General features: G+C 42.5%; 1 protein-coding gene across 2 annotated transcripts in view; it reads left to right on the top strand.

Moving 5' to 3' along the window:
• Ptprt (protein tyrosine phosphatase receptor type T) overlaps positions 1-16,929 on the top strand; it is a 1,048,660-nt gene that overhangs the window by 903,727 nt on the left and 128,004 nt on the right. For both annotated transcript variants that reach the window (XM_027945221.3, XM_027945220.3), the window contains one exon: positions 830-859. In XM_027945221.3, the coding sequence (XP_027801022.1) occupies positions 830-859 (30 nt within the window). The remainder of the gene's footprint in view (positions 1-829; positions 860-16,929) is intronic.

The raw sequence follows: 16,929 nt of genomic DNA, 5'->3' as shown, positions 1-16,929 counted from the left end.
GATGGAGTGGCTAGAGGCTGGCTGGATGTTACTTTCTCTTTATGTCATCTCAGTGCCTCTCCATGTGATCTCTCCAGCATGGCAGCCTCAGGAAGTTGAACTTCTTACACGGAGAGTCAAGGTTCCAAACGAATTTCAAAGACTTGGACAGAACTGAAAGGCTTCTTTTATACCTATTTTAGAAAGTTCCAGAACATATAGAACATAATTCCTACATGATATCATTGGTCACACAAGGCCAACCCTGTTTCTGTGTGGGAGGTGTCTGTGCTGGAAAGTGGGGGTCATGGGGAGCCATATTGGATGCTGGCTATATGATTTCCTTGCTTTGGAATGACCTTCCTAAATAGATTCTCATGCCCTTTCATCTGAAATAAAGAAAACCCAAAGAGTGAATTGTGGTGTGGCTTAGATCATAGGAACACTGTCATGCGGAAGAATGGTAGACTAGTCTCAAGATGCCACAGAAAGCTGATTCAAGACCCAAAAAATAATCCATTATTGCAAGGAAGCTAGTTTTAGTTGGCCATAAGAAAGAGCTGTCAAACAGCAAAAATAGCCAACGTGAAACTCGGCTTTCTCTGCATGAGGTAGTGAGTTTTCCTCTCATAGGAGATGCCTCTCTCATTTCTTCTGCCATTGAAAGTATCTGATTCTTAGCAAAGAGGATGGGTAGAGAAACCTGCATCTCCTTGAGCTTAGGGATGCTGAAATAAAATGTGCATTTCTAAGAACCAAGATTTCATATAAATCTAATTCTTCTTTGTTTGTCTTTTCTTTTTCCCCCTTTTTGGACATTTCCTTCATCTGACTGCCCATCAATATATAGAAGAAATGCTTATTCCTACTCCTATTACTTGTAAGTATCGAGCCGGTGTTAACTTTGCATCATGCCCTGTAAGGGAACCTGTAGCATGCATTTCCCGCACCAACCAATTGTCTGTTGGTTTCTCATACACACTTCTGTCTAAGTCAAGTGTAGCCCTGGGGTTTTCTGTTTTATGTAGATGTTTTCCATTTGAAAATGCACTGTCATTGTTCAAGTCTGTTATGTTTCTACCATTTTAGTTTCCCTGCCTATTTCTGGAGTCGAGAGGGGCTGTTTCTCCTTTCTGAGTGCAAATTTCTAGTTAGGAATCCCTGAATTCCAGCAAGAAAGAAATCCAATCCTTCTGCAGGACTTGCACGCATAAGACAGAATCACAGATCTCTGAGTGTATTTGTGTCTACTTAGGGGACTGGGGAGCCCCGGGGACTCTAAAAGTTAGAAAGGAGGCAATTGACTATTTCCACTATTTCAGGAAGACTGCAGGGAACCATGACTTTATCTAGACCCAACCTCACAGGTGACAGAAGCATGCAGGGTCTTTGCTTTGGGCTGGAATTACCTGTTTGGCATTTGGCATTGGTTATGTCACATTATCATTGCCTTTTTTTCTTTTTCTGGACTTATAGATGGCTGCTGGCCTATCAGGTTTTTTTTTTCCACTTACTTTGTAAAGGTGTTTAATTAAGTGGTTATTTTTATTAATAAAGCACATATCTCCAAAACATGAGGATAAAGAAGAAAAACTATACAATAGATCCTTGATGATAAAAAGTAAAAAAAAAAACCTACTGAAGTCATCCCCCATTCTAATATTCATTTTCCATTTGGGGAAATTGAGATCCAGAGAGAGGTGTGTGCTCTCATCCCACATCCATCTAGAGAAGAGTGGGATTAAAACTCAGAAAACCTGGCTCCTGGGAAAGTGTACTGCCCACCACTCCCTCAACCCTGGCACACCCAGCCTTGTGAAAGAGTCAGTGATCATCTATTGAAACCCTCAAGATGAAGATGGAGCCAGGAAAATGGTGGTCCATCCACCCTGGGCAGTTAGAGCCAAGCGATAAGCAGTAAGTTCATGGTACCACCACCCTCATGTTATATAGGCAAAAAATGAATCCTCACCATTAATACTGGAAGAACTGTAGATTTTGTTTCATCTGTTCATTCATTCGTTCATTCAATAAACATTCACTGAATATATACATTATGCCTCAAGCAGTGTAGATGGAGAAATGACTTTGATTCTCACTCTCCTGGTGTTCAAACCTACCTGCAGATTAGCATGAAAATCAAATAATTGAAATGTTAGCTGAGAAACATGTACACGTAATGTGGTAAAAGAGCACTGAGATGGGGCTGGGGATGTGGCTCAAGCGGTAGCACGCTCGCCTGGCATGCGTACGGCCCGGGTTCGATCCTTAGCACCACATATAAACAAAGATGTTGTGTCTGCTGAAAACTAAAAAATAAATATCAAAAATTCTCTCTCTCTCTCTCTCTATCTCTCTCTCTCTCACCTCTCTCTTTCTCACCTCTCAAAAAAAAAAAAAGACCACTGAGTTTGAGTAACTAGCTTTTCAATGATGCAGGGGACAGTCATCCCTGTTCTTACAGAAGAATTTACCTAACACTAGAGAAAGAAAGATTCTGATTGGTGGGAACAGCATATGCAAAGGCACAGAGGTATGAAAAAGAACATGGTATATTTTTTTGCTGTGATGGAAAGAGAATAACTTTTAGGACCCCTGAAGTTCTGTATTCAAGTCCTGTCATTGTCACTGCTCAGTGGTTATATAGCTTTGAACAAGTTTTCTAAATTCTTTATAAGTCTCATTTCCCTTGAGTGTGAAATTAGGGGAACAGTGCCTAACTCATAAAGTTGCCTTGGAAAGGGAATGCGATTAATTTAGAAAGTGCCTAGCCCAAAGCTGATGCTTCATGAAATGTTGGTTTTCTTTCTTTGACCTTTCAGAAACCATAAGGGGTGGTGTCAGTAATGGTGGCTCCCGGAACCCCTCTGGTCTTCCAGGGGCTCTTATGGAGTCAGTGTTCCACTGTAGGTGTGGGCATGCAGTGACCCATCGCAGCTTCTGTGAATCACCCTCCCTCCATCTGTAGCCAGTGTGCACAGCACTGTGCTGTCTTCGGAGGCCCACTGTGTGCTCTGCACTGTGCTGGGCACAGTGGTGGAATTGAAGATGAGCCGTGTGGAAGCATAGGAGACAGGGATGCAAACGTGCGTAGTTCAGGTGCATTGATAAACAAAGGCCTTTTAGTTGGTGCAAACATGGGATTCTACATCACAGGCCCTGGAATGGGACCCTGGAAAGCAGAGCATGTGGACGGGACACAGGGTTTCCATAACGATATTCATAGTTCTGTATTCACCAGCCCCAAAGCACTCTGAGTGACATGCCTTGGGTGTCACCATTAAGCAATTCTCTGCAAAATTCTGCCTTCCATAGAGAGATGTTATATGGTTAGATTTTCTTTTGCATTCCATTCCCTGTCCCCAACCTCCAGAAAACACTTGCCAAAGAAGATGAACCACCTAAGCATTAAAGGGACAGAACAGATAAGGCATATTTAATCATCTGGACAGGAGGGAAGAAGGGGCGATTACCAGCACACACCAAATATTCTGTGCACACATTAGCTCACTGAGTCCTCATGATAGCCCAGGCCGATAGCTCCCATTATCCTTATTTAATGAGATGTAAATTGTCCAGAGAAGATAAGTCATTCTCCTAAAGCCACTCAGCAATGAATGCAAGGGGAGGGGCCGTGAGGCGGGCAGTGTATTCTCTTGGAAACAGAGACTTCTGGGGGAGAAATGATTTGAAGCAGAGAGAATAAATATAATTGTCGGTATGTTGGGCTGAGGATGCTGGTGGAATTCCTGAGCAAAATTGTTCCATGGAACTTAGGAATGCAGAGGTAGAGTTTGGGCAGGAGGTGGATGTTTGGAACCTTCCTCTGAGAGAGAACAGTTGAGAGTATAGGGTTGATGGAATCAGGACTAAAGAGAGATTAAAGGGCAAAGAGGAGGACTGAGGGCTGAGCGCCAGAAACTGACTGTGATTAAAGATTCCAAAGGGGAGAGGAGCTGGCTAAGCAGAAAGATGATAAGAGGAAAACCATAGGAACCCAGAAGAGAAAGGCACTGCTGAGAAGGAAGGGTCGGCTGACCCTTACAGATGCTCCAGGAGATGGAGGCTGAGAGCCGGGCACAGCCCAGACACTCTGTAGGTGAAGTCACTTCTGCAGCTTCTGGGGTGAGGGTCGGGGAGGAAGCCAGCCTGCCTGGGAGTGCTCAGAAGGTCCCTCTTTAAAAAAAAAAAAAAAACTATTGGGCTATAAAACAGAGGAGAAAGATGAGGTTGGCTACCTGAAAGATCAGTAAGTGCTGGACCCAGTTATAGAAAGCGTGGAAGAGCCTGTGGGGAAAGAAGAGGCTGGAGATGATGGACAGGGGGAGAAGGTAGGAAGGAGGGTCTGGGGGCAAGCTAGGGGGGGAGGAAAGATGGGTCTGCTGAGAACATAGGATTGAGAGGAGGCATGGAAATGGAGGGAAAGGAACAGAAAAGAAGTGATAACCTGTTTCAGTCAGCTTTTTGGGTAGTGTGATCAGAAGACTTGACAAGAATAATTAGAAGAGGAAAACCTTCTCTGGGGGCTCACGGTTTCAGAGGTCTCAGTCCACAGACAACTGGGTTCATTCCTAAGGGCTTGAAGTGAGGCACAACAACATGGCGGAAGAGTATGGCACCTGGGGACGTGGCACCAGGAAGCAGAGAAGGAGCTCTCCTCATCTTGACAAATATAAACCCCAAAGGCACTCCCCCAAATGATCCACCTCCTCCAGCCACACCCTCCTGCCTAGAGTCACCACTCAGTTAATCCCTATCAGGGGATTATTGCACTGATTAGGTTAAGGCTCTCCTAACCTGATCATTTCACCTGTAAACATTTTTGCATTGACTCACATGTGAGCTTTTGGGAGACACTTCACATCTAAACCATAACGTGACCTCCAGGATCCCTAGATTTCAATAGGGATCTTAGGGTGCTGGTATAGACCCTTGAGGGGAGCCTTGAACTCTTGTTACTCAGCATGTAGTCCAGAGACCAGCAGCAATGTGGTCAATGCAGCATTTAAGACCTCAGCTCAGCCCTCTTGAAATAAAACCTGCAAAATGACAAGATCCCCCAAGTGATTCCTTTTCACATTAAAGTTTGAGTAGCACTGACTTAACCAGAGTTAAAGTTTGAGAAGCACTGACGTAACAACAGAAAAAGACAACGGGCCCCCATTGTTCCTTTATAGCACATAAAAATAGTTCCTTCCTCAAAGGGGTTGGGGACTACCTGGTCCCTCGCAAACCCTAAAATCTTCCATGAAAGAGGAAGTTTCCATCATTGTTTGGCTAACCAATCTCTTCAGTGAACTCAGAGTTTATACATGCAACAACTATTCACAGAGTGCCCACCATGCACCTGGTATTGTTCAAGGTTCTAGGGATTTAGGAGTCAGCACAAATTAAAACCTCCTCCCACACGGAGCTATGTAGTGTGAGTCATAGAAAATAAACAACATACATAATAAAAATGAATAGCGAGTGACGTATTGGAAGCACTAAGAAGAAAAATAAATAAACCCAGGAGAGAAGATGCAATAAGTGGAGAGGAGGAATGGAGGAATTTTTATTTCCATAAAATAAAGAGGCCACCAAGTACTTTCCCTGAAATGATCCATACACAAGACCAGGAGTCCCAAACATTTTCTGTAAGAAGCCAGACAGTAGAATTTTTTGGCATTACATCTACTCAGCTTTGATTTTGTCTCATGAAAGCAATCATGGAAAATAGGTCCATGAATGAGTGTGGTAATGTTCCAATAAAACCTACTTAAAATAACAACAGAAAAAAGACAGTGGGCCAGATTGGGCTTGTAGGTCGTGGTTTGCCCATCATTGTCCTAGACTTTTGAGTGAGAGAAATTGAGATCCAAGCCTCTCCCTGCTTTTCTGAGCTTCTACTGTGTGCTGCCTCCTGCACTTGGTGTCACAGACCCAAAGGGGGATGAGGTCAACCCTGTACCAATTCACAAAGGGGCAGAAGCTGAAAGGAATTACTGTCGGTCCTAACTATATGTCACATTCATCTGATGCTTATAACAAGTTCTGAAAGATGTATGTCATTGGTTGAGTTTATATAATTAATACTATAGTTTGAATATATACCTATACAACCAGGAAGCAGTAGGGCCAGAGTTTGGACCCAGGGCAACATGACCCTTGATCCCTCCCTAAACTTTTCACCAATCCCTCTTCTTCAGAGGATGGAGGGACTCCTGCCTGGACCATGTGCTTGGAAAGCCCTTGGCCAGGTTGCAATATCTAAATGTCAGTCTGTCTGCCTTTAGAGTCTTATTTCTCTTGGTAGGGACAAGAAGTGGCACCTATTCTGGGATGGCAAGGAGACCTTGGGTACAATTCTGCATACTGAGAACTGACCAGGTCTCCCAGATATTACTGTGCGCAGGGAACATGCTAAGGGAAGTTGAAGCTGATAGACCTGGGGGGCTGCATCAGAGGTAACCAAAGAGCTGGAGTAAGCTTTGGCCAAAAAGAATGATAATGACCAGGAGATCATTGTCCCAGTAAAAGCAGATCTGTGCATGCAAAGCTCTGGGAACCCTGGCACATAGGAGAGTTCAGGAAAGGATTCTTCCCCGTCCCTCTGGTCTATACACATAGAAGGGGAAATATCATGGGTTTTGATGTCAGGCCTAGACCAAAATTCTAGGTTTGCCTCTCCTGTCAGATTATTTTCACCTTGAACCATCATGGAACTACTTTGAGACCCAGTTTCTTCTTCTGCAAAATGGTGATAACAACAGTGACTTCCCAGCACTTTAGCAAGGGATAACGGGAGAGTGTGTGTAAGGTGGAGGGCACACAGTAGGTATCTTCTAAATAGAAGTCTTTGTTCCTCACATTCGGAATAGACAGAATTGCTTCTGTAGGGTTCCTTTTTGCCTTTCTACAGTAAAGCAGCTCCCAACAACTTCTTTTGTTCAGTGTTTGCCTTTTAAAAGGATGTTAAGAGTCAGTGTGTGTCCACAGGTTAATTTGCCTTGAGGTGTGTGATGGGCACAGTGATTGCATTGAACAAAGACATGTTCGTGTAGGAGTTCTTTAAAAAGCACTAACAGTTTACCAGTTGTTCCAGTCCAGAGAGAGAGAGAGCACATAGCTTCTTCACTAAGCCTTGGACAAATGCCTTGTTCCAGTGTCCCGGACGTGGGAAACTGTGACATGTTCCAGTCTTTGCAGACACTACTTACTGCATGGTCCTCCTGGAATTTTCCCATATGGCTCCTCTTTCCCCCCACTTTAGCAAACTCAAATCCTGCATCTTTCTTCAAGGCTCAGAACAAAAGCTACCTCCTACCAGAAGCCTCCGCTGATGCTCAGCACCTGTGCATGGCCCGTTTCTCTGACCTCTCACAGCAGTTATTTGTATGGTGGGCAGGAGAAGATGTGTCTTAAGGTTGTTCCTGAGTCATGAGGGTGCTTCCTGACACACATAGGACCTTAGGAAATGTATGGGAATTGTATATGAAACAAATGAAGGAACAAAATGTAACCAGGAGCCCACAGCCAAAGTCCACAGGGAGATGCTCTTCTTTGAAAAGGGAAAAAAATGCTATAAATTTTTTACATAGTTCTAGACCCTATACCTTTCTTACTTCTGTACCATTAGGGCAAATTCTGCTCCTGATTTTGCACCTGAGTGATCTGAACAAGATATGTCACTTTTTTTCTGAATCTCAGGTTTTCAGCATGTAAAATGAAGATTTTAAAAATATATACATACAGAATTCTTGCAAAGATTCCACGGACATAATATTTATAAAATACCCAGCACATAGTAGGGTCTCAACCAATGTAAGAGACTGCCTCCTGTCTCCAAATGCATCTACCTTTTCACATCATCAGCTGTTACAAACCAGATTTCATTGCCTCAGTATATTTAAAGAGGCATTTAAAAATAATTATATCAAGAGACACTCAAAATCATTTTCAGTCATTCATCAAAATCTTTGAATAAAAATGAAGAAAAAATAAGGAGAGAAGAAAACTATTTAACGAGGATACATATCAATTACCAAGTGCCAATAGCAGATGCAGCATCTGCAGGTGAACATCTAAGGCAGGATTATGCATTCAGGACAGAGACTTCTCTGTCACTGTGGCTGTTCAGTCTAGGGGAGGACTTGGGTGAGAATCTGATTCTCAAGCTCCAACATCCCAGGCTCAGTCCCTTTGAAAGTGAGGCCTGGGAATCTGCATTTTAATGAACAGATTATTATTTTGCTAGAAAATCACAATCTTTTTATTTAAAGGGAGCATTATCTCTTACCATAATGGCCTTCTCAAATTTCTATAGATGGTATCCATAGCCCTGGGGTTGACACCTTACTGTATTCATCTTTCACTCATTCACCCTTCGATTCACTCATTCACGAAAACTTCTCAGATGATGCTATACCACCCTTTGAATATTTGCATGCCTATCTTTTTGTAGATAGGAACTATGTATTGCTCATCTTTCATTCCCATTGGCTAGCTCAGTACCTAGAACAAACCTGGCATCTTGAGACTGTGTTGATTGGATGACCTATATATGGTGGGTGAATGGGGTTGACATCCTGACAATTTTGTTTTATCCCTTATTGATTTATATTATTCCATTCTTTAGAAGTTAGTTAATATCCATTTTTCATTTATTTTGGTGTATGGTGACGGCGGGTTTTTAGATCACCTATTTCATAGTTTTATACTGGTTTCAGGTTTAGAAACACTGCATTTGTACTTGCATGTCACATTTTATAAATGCATACAATTAATGAGCACTATCACCATGAGATAGATATAAATGCACTAGGCTAGATCATGCATAGATAGATTTGGAAAGCGACTGTGACTGAGTGAATGTTTTAGAGTTTACTCTATTGGATTAAAGTCTAAACACATCAGTCATGAATACCAAACAGAGCAGATCTATAAGTCAGAGGCTCTGTCACCTTAATCAGGGAAAATACAAATGAGCATTTCTGCTCCAAAAGTGGAAAAAGATTGTTGTAAGTTTATGCCTAAGTTTAAGTTTTAATACCTATCTGGTGTTAAAGATGCCTTGCGGCTTAGAAAGGTCTGTCTGTGCTTCTAAAGGTTGCACCTCTGCAAATGTACTCGAATTTTATGAAGAAGTGAAAGTGGGGGTGGGGATTCTCTGCTGACAGACAGGAGTGACTGACTGAAATGTGGTTAGCAGGAAAATGCCCGGGGAGGACACTGATGTGCCACTCAGATCCCCTCCAGGAGGGAAGGGCTTCCTCCCCAGCACTGCTGCTGGCAGACAGCTCTGGACCAATAGCCCCCTTGGGACTTGCTCTTTGAAGTGGCCTCATCTAAGTTCATCTAATAGCAGATCAAATAGGATGTCAAAGTCACCCCAACTCTAAGGCATCCCGTGGGGCTGGCTTAAGCCATCACTGCCACCACATCACTATTCGGATTCTCCCAATCCTTTCCCTCCCTTGCCTTTCCTTGCCTGGTGTTTCTTCTGTGGGCGAAGCTTCCTTGATACACACCCTGCATGTCACTGTCTCTCTCTGAGTCTGATTTTCAGGAGACCTGACCCACTGGCTTTTCTACATTTTGGCCCCTGGAGACAAGTTGGGTTGAATTTCTGTGTCTCCCCGCCCAGAGCATGCTCTCTATTGCCTGTGGACCCTTGGCATGTCCACCAGTTGGAGTCATTACCTTATGCCTGATGATTAGTTAAACTAACTAGTCCTGCCTGGGGCAGGGATTTATTCACAGGTGTTTACTTCTCACCTGTGCTTGTGCTAGGCATGAGGTCCGTGGGGATGTTCCTACATACCTCTCCCCTGGCAGAGTTCAAGGTGCAACCCTGAGAAAACCCATAGTAATACCTTTTGCTGAAACAGCCACAGGAAAGAGCCAGGGTCAGGAGTGCTAAGCCACAGTGCTTCTTAGCAATGTGTCTCTGGGGGCAAAAGTCTGAAAGCCCCACTTTTAGCCTGCAGCCCCAAAGTGGGGATGATTCTTGCATTGAAGGTCTATAGCAAAGACAGGATTCTGAGCTGTGCAAACTAGGACTGCCTAAGTGTTTCAGCACAATGCTGTTAGTGGAAGGAAGTGCTTTAGTTAAGCCCTGCAACGTTGATGAGGACGATAACAATTACATCTTGTTCGTGTGTAGTGCTTTCTCTCTTCCACAGTGCTTCAGTACCTAGTTGTCTGGTAAGGCTTGGGCATAGTCAGCAAGGTCTTATTAGGTAGATGATAATGCGGGGAGAAAAGAGCCCCGAGCACGCTGACTCTACTGTCTTGGAGCAGTCACTGGACTCCACCTCAACCTCAATTTCTCATCTGTAAAATGGGAGTGAGAAGGCTGACGTGCCAGAGCAGCGTTGGTGTTCAAGTGGAATTCTATTCATTCATGAGCATTTACTGAGCAATTCCTTTGTGCTAAGCACTGAGCCAGGTGTTGAGTATTTAATAAGAAATATTCTTGTTTCAAGGAACTCACAACTTAAGAGAGATTAGGACATGTCAACAAATGGTTATGAAATCATGTTATAAATGCATGAAAACAAAAAGGAGGAGTCCCAGGATCTGCTTTGAGGACAGAGCCAGTGGGATAAAGGTCCCAGTAAATTTTCTAGTATAAGTTAGAGGCATTTCTTAAAGAAATAATACGTTCACTTACTTTCCTCCTTGACCACACTACCTTCCAACACATTCACATACACACTTTTATTTTTTATAACTAGTTTGGTGGCATGTGATGGAAACAAATTTGAAAAGAAAAGAAGAATAGGAAAGGAATGGAGTAGGGAGGAAAAGAAAAAGGGAGGAAGAAAATTTGAATCCTACGTTCACTACTTAACAGCTGTGAATCCCAAACATCTTTGTGTTTCAGTTTTCTCATCTATAAAATGGAAAAGATCATACCTGACTCATTGGATTATCTTTAAAAATTAAAGAATATTGTATGTGTGGGGGGGATGATATTCATGAAATAGTAGAACTCTGTGGGCAGTAGTAGCAGGGATTGGGTGTGTCAGAGAGAGGGGACAGCAAGTGAAACCACCAGCCTTGAGGTAAAAGGAAGAATTAAAGAGAATAAAACAGGTCATTTGAGATGACTGTTCTTCAACTTTACAAATTCCCCCCACACACACCTGAATTGAATAGGGTACCTGTCCTCCTGGCACCCATCCCTGCTGGTATCATCAAGAGAGGTCAGAGTTGACGGGTGATTCTGGACAGAACCACAAGGGTAGACAATGTTGTTTTTATACAAGAAGACTTCATAGATCAGTGGGCAGAAATAGGGCTGAGTTAGAAAGTTAGAAGGTGGCCTTAGCTATTTCCAACTATAAGAGCTGGGGACACATTTGTTCCTTGTGATATGGTGATGCCAACACCTTCCTTTAAAAAGATGAAGTTCTCAGAATGCAGCAGTGTAGGGTTCTCATTCACTTCTGATTTGGGCCATTGGAAATGCTGCCTCCTTCCTGGGGACAGAGCTCAAGTAAGACAGCAGGTGGGGAGGGAATGCAACTCACAGCCTGTGAAGAAGGTTGGAGAGCTGATGGAGTTGGGCAGACACTGCCTAGACATTGTGAAATTCCCCAAGGTCTCCTTAAGGACAGCATGATTGAGAACCACGTGTCTGGAAGCTCTTGGGAATCCAGGGTCATCAAATAAGGACATTTGGAGGAGCAGCATGAAGGCTTGGTCTGGACGTTTAACCCAGACATTGGTTGAGAATCTGGTCCCAGCCGCTTCTCAGATAGGACTTTGGTTATGATGATGAAACCCAATTTTAGAAGGCAAAGTCCACAGAAGATAAGATGCTCTTAGACAGCATCATGTCCCTTTCTAAATATTCAGGCCGACTATTCTCATGCTGTTCATAACCATGTTGAGGTCATTTAATGAATGGCAAAAATGCCCCCAGGTACATATTTAAATAGTATGCAAATTTTGCAGCAGCAGTCATTCCTCATAGTGGTCTTGGTGCCTCTATAAGGAGAAAAAGCCCCTCAGCCATGATTAATCTCCTGGGAAATGTTTGTTCAGAAGCATCTCTTCATCCCCGAAACCTCAAAGAACCCCATACTTGTACTGATGAAGTCTCCTTTTTAAAGGAAAATAAAAAATTAAAAAAAAAAAAAAAACTTGAGCTGATTTTCAGAGCAATTTTTCATCTCAATGGCTTTGAACCCCTGTGCAGAAGATTCCAAGAGGGTGGAATTGGTGGGTGTATTACCACCACCTGTGTTTTTAAAGTGAAAGGATGGAAAGCTTAGTGCTGTCAAAACCCCATTTTTTTAAATTTTTGCAAAGAGTGAAAATATGGTTTTACTAAGAGTATAAACCAAATTGAGCCTCAAGACTAAAGAAGGTTTGCTTTATTTTGGAAAGCACCTTAGCAGTAGTGCACTTTTTAAAAGCAGAGAAAGGCTGAAAGAGTCTTTATACTGTATTTTATTCTTCCTTCCCATGCCATTTATCATTTGGGCATCTACCGGATGAGGAAAGAACTTTTGGTGAAAAATCTAACCTCAAATCTGTTTGGTAAAGGATTTCATACTATTCTTTTTTCTTATCTTTGCTTTCTACTGAAAAGCTGCCAGGAAAGTAGGGACTAAGCCTTTTTATTTTTTTTTTCAGGAGATCCGTGGCTGATTCAGGGTGTATGCATAGAATCTGTTAGCATGCAGTTGTGTTCCATCCATCTGGGAAAGGGGCAATGTGCTTAATAAATTATTATTCTGCAGTCTCATCTCCCATTTCTTAAGGGTATTAAGCAGCAGTTTTGCCATAGCTCAGAATGGGGAGGAAAAACAATACAATACTCAGTACCTGGAAACAATATTGTTAAACAAAGAACATGGACCAGATTTGGGTTCAAATCCTGGACTGTGCCACTTTTGAACATAACTTATCTGAGCCTCTCCTTATCTATAGATTGGGCATAGTGACAACAAGGTTTCTGCAGGGACTGATGAGGACCACATAAGGTAATGCACACACAGTAACTGGTTCTTCTCCTTTAAGGTATTTTTTTGAATTTTTATATTTAAGTGAATTCATTTTAATTGATATGCAAAAGCATAAAAATTATACATATTAATGGAGTACAATGCATTGTCTCAATAGACACATACATGGCGCAATATTTAAATCTACTGATGACTATAATGTTTTATATATATACATATATACATACATACATACATACAGTACCTGGTTCTCTTGTCTGATGCAGAGTAGGTATGAAGAACATTGTATATCTTAGTATATTTTTATTTTATATTATTATATCTACTTGCATTTTGCATTCTTCACAGAGTACTTTCACATAGGTATCTCATGAAATCTTTGAGTTAATCCAATGAGAACATATCATTTTAAATTTAAGGGGAAAAAGGCTCACCAATTGTCCCTCACACAGGCTATATGAAAAAATAAGCCCATGAAACAAAGAGGTTCCAATTACCAGTGCTGAGTCCTTTTCAGGAATTAGGAGATGGGTGTGTCAAGGTTCTGAAAGAAGCTACTTAGCTTTACATGGTAGCAAAGCTGATGAGACCCATAGCCTCTGCCTGACAGAGAGGCATTCTATAGGTCTGAGCCGGGTGGAACAGACAATGAATAGGGTCCAAAGTTGGCCCTGACCTGAAAGTTTATAACTACGGCTCCAAATTACAACAGCGAAAGCAACAAGAGAACAAGTCCACATACTGCCCACTCCATTGCTTCAAATACACTCAAGTGTAGAAAGGGAACAAGATTATTCACCTTTGTACAATTGGTACAAAATTTATAATCTGCAATGGAGCAATAAGAAGATTAAAGAGAGCCTAAGGTTGAAACTGCTTTTGTGGTTGTTTTTCAAATAGGCCTGTGAATCCAGGCTGGGGAGGTGGCTCAAGCGATAGCTTGCTCACCTGGCATGCACGGGGTGCTGGGTTGATCCTCAGCACCACATAAAAATAAAATAAAGATGTTGTATCCACCAAAAAAAATTAAAACATAGGCCTGTGAATCCCGCTTTTAAGTTTATTGAATAAACTTTTGTCTCCTAGCACATTTGTGTTTATAATGACCTGTATAAAGGGTTGTTCCCAGATAGACTTTTTATTCAAATCAGCTATACCAGACACAGAGAAATACTCTTTTTAAAAGTAGCTGGGTAGGCCGGACTAGATGGCACAGGCCTTTAATCGCAGGGACTCAGGAAGCTGAGGCAGGAGGAGTGCGAGTTCAAAGCCAGTCTTGGCAACTTAGCAAGGCCCTGAGCAACTTAGTGAGACCCTGTCTCTAAAGAAAATACCAAAAGGGCTGGGGATGTGGCTCAGTGGTTAAGCACCCCTGGGTTCATCCCTGGTACCAAAAACAGCAGCAACAAGAAACCAGTAGCTGAATGAGGAAGATATTTAACTTGATAAATTAAGTTGAGGACAGTTGAGGTTTGGGAGCTTCCTTTACCTCTCTTTAGAATAAATGCACAATGTCTTTTCAGCTTGATGCAAGAAATCCTGCTGGGCTTTGATTGCTCTTGCATTGTGTCTGTAGATCTATCTGGTAAGAACTGACCACTTAGCAATGTTCCCACTTATCCTGGGAACATGGTGTGTCTCTTCGTTCCTGTAGATCTCCCTTGATTTTTTTTTTTTTTTAACCTTTCTCTTAGTTTTCGGTGTGTATATCCTTTGCATGTTTGGGTGGACTTCTACCTGAATGTTTCTTTTCTTCTGTGTCATTTTATAAATAAAAGAGAAGGAAAGAAAAGCAGGGCTGTCATAACTTACCTCCGTGGAAAGGGCTGTTGCATGAAAGATGGGTTAGGTGAGCCAGGCCAGCTGCTTAGCAAAGGGCCCAGGGTGAGGTCCCATCTGTCTTGTCCTCTCACACTCCTGTTGGTCCATTCAGTGAGTGGAGTTAAAAGGGCTTAGATCCGTGTGGTGTTAAATCATCAAGCCCTCAGCAGACCTGGCTTTGGATCTTGGCCCAGCCATATACTAGCTGTGTGCTCTTGGGCTTGTCTCTCGCTCTCTCTGATCTTCATTTTCCTACACTACAAAGTGGAGATGATACAAAGTTGTAACTTGGCCAGAAACCCCTAGCAAGTGCTCAATAGACACGAGTTATTTTTGTTGCCAGGAGGAAAATGCTAAGGGAAGCCTAAAGAACTTTCTGACCATGCTGATCTAAGGCTAGAACATGCTGACTCTAAGGAGGCAAGCCTCCCATCCCAGCCAGGATGGCACAGGAGAAATCAGGTGTCCCCAAGAGTGACTCCTGTGTTGGGGTACTATAATCTACCCTCTGTGGCATTAGAAGCAGGACCAGTTCCCAGGATTGCTCAGTTTCCTAAGTTACTGGACCCCCAGACACAAAGATCTTGAAGCAGTAGATTGAAATAGTATTTCTGTAAAGACAAATGCAGAGCAGACTTATCTTTCCATCAGCTTCAGTTTATGATTGCCCATTAAATTCAATTGCTTTCTTTGGGAGGCTGGTGTTGGGACCCGTCATCTCTAACCCAGTGCCATCCATTCTAGCTTTCCCCAGGAGTGCAGACAGACCAGCCGCCTTCCTAGTGTACACTAATTAATTTATCTCATGCTTGTGATTTTACGGCGCTTAAGTGCTGGAGCATTTCTGTTTATTCTTCTCCCTGCAAAGCACCTCACAATGCAACAAGACCATGAATCTCCATTGCCAACGCCGTCTGTCTTGGGCTGGAGAACAGCCCGCCGGCTGCCTGATGTCTTGCTGGCACTGCCTCTTACAGCCAAAGTAACACATCCATTAATTTATCCTTAATGACATTTTGACATTCCAATCAGTTCATCAGATGTTCCTTTTGCAAGACTTCTCCTGCACGGCCGGGCCAGGGTGCCAGGCCACTCCTGATACATAATGCATGAGGCCGGTGCGCTGCTCAGTACCTTTGACAGACACACATGTCTACTACTCTAAGACTGGATTTTGCTAATAGCTCTGGCTCCCCCAGCAATCCACACTGATGCCTTCAGAGCTGTTTTCTTCTGCACTTCCAGCTTATTGTGCTTAGAGGAAAATGGTCAATGCCACACACATAGCAGTGCTATTTGGAGGAAGTAAGGTATATCAATCCCCTGCCACACCCAAAGGGCTCAGAGAAGCTTGAGTTCCAATAATCCAAATGGACCTGTGACAAACTTTAAATTTCATCTTTTTCTCTGCTACTATTTAGAAATAAGATTCACGAAGACATTCTGATAACCATAATGGATATCAAAGAAGAAAGGAAAATGGTGCTTAATCTCCTCAATTGAACATATCAGCCATCCACACATAGATGCTCTGCCTCCTAGTTGTAATCACAATGTAGACACAATTTTATTTTCCAGCTTTTTTAACATAATGTTCACATTTTTTCCATGCTGTAACATAGTTTTCATTTTTAATGGCTCTCCATCATTTTAATAGCTGCATAATATTCCATCCAGGGGATGCACTATAATTTACTGAGCTAGCTCCCTATTGTTAGACATTTACGAGGCTGTAACTGATCATTTGCTATTAAAGAGAAGCACCAGAGGAGGGTAAGGGAGAAAGTGGGCTCTGCAGACTGAAGAATAGGGCTCAAATCCCACCTGTTCCCTTTACCTGTTTTATGAGTTTAGGATTAAGGCCCCTGGGCCTCAGATTTTTTTTTTATCTATATAAAAAGAAAGAAAGAATCACCACCTTATGGTGGTATTATAAAGACTGGAGCTGGTTTCAAGGTACCAACCACATGAAAGTGTCTATGAAATGTTAAACTATGACATTTGTATGTATATACTAGTGGTAGGGGAAATCTTCCTCCCACCCTAGGGACATTTGGTAATGTCTAGAAGCATTTTAGATGCCACTCCTGGGAGTGGTGGGAGCACCTTGCACCTGGCGGATAGAAGTCAAGGATGCTACTAAAAATTCTGCAGTGCGCAGGTCAGCTCC

Source organism: Marmota flaviventris, chromosome 2 (assembly GCF_047511675.1).
Source record: "Marmota flaviventris isolate mMarFla1 chromosome 2, mMarFla1.hap1, whole genome shotgun sequence".
Taxonomy (NCBI): Eukaryota; Metazoa; Chordata; class Mammalia; order Rodentia; family Sciuridae; genus Marmota; species Marmota flaviventris.
Note: the sequence above shows the minus strand (reverse complement) of the source record. Positions and strands in the feature narration are given on the sequence as shown.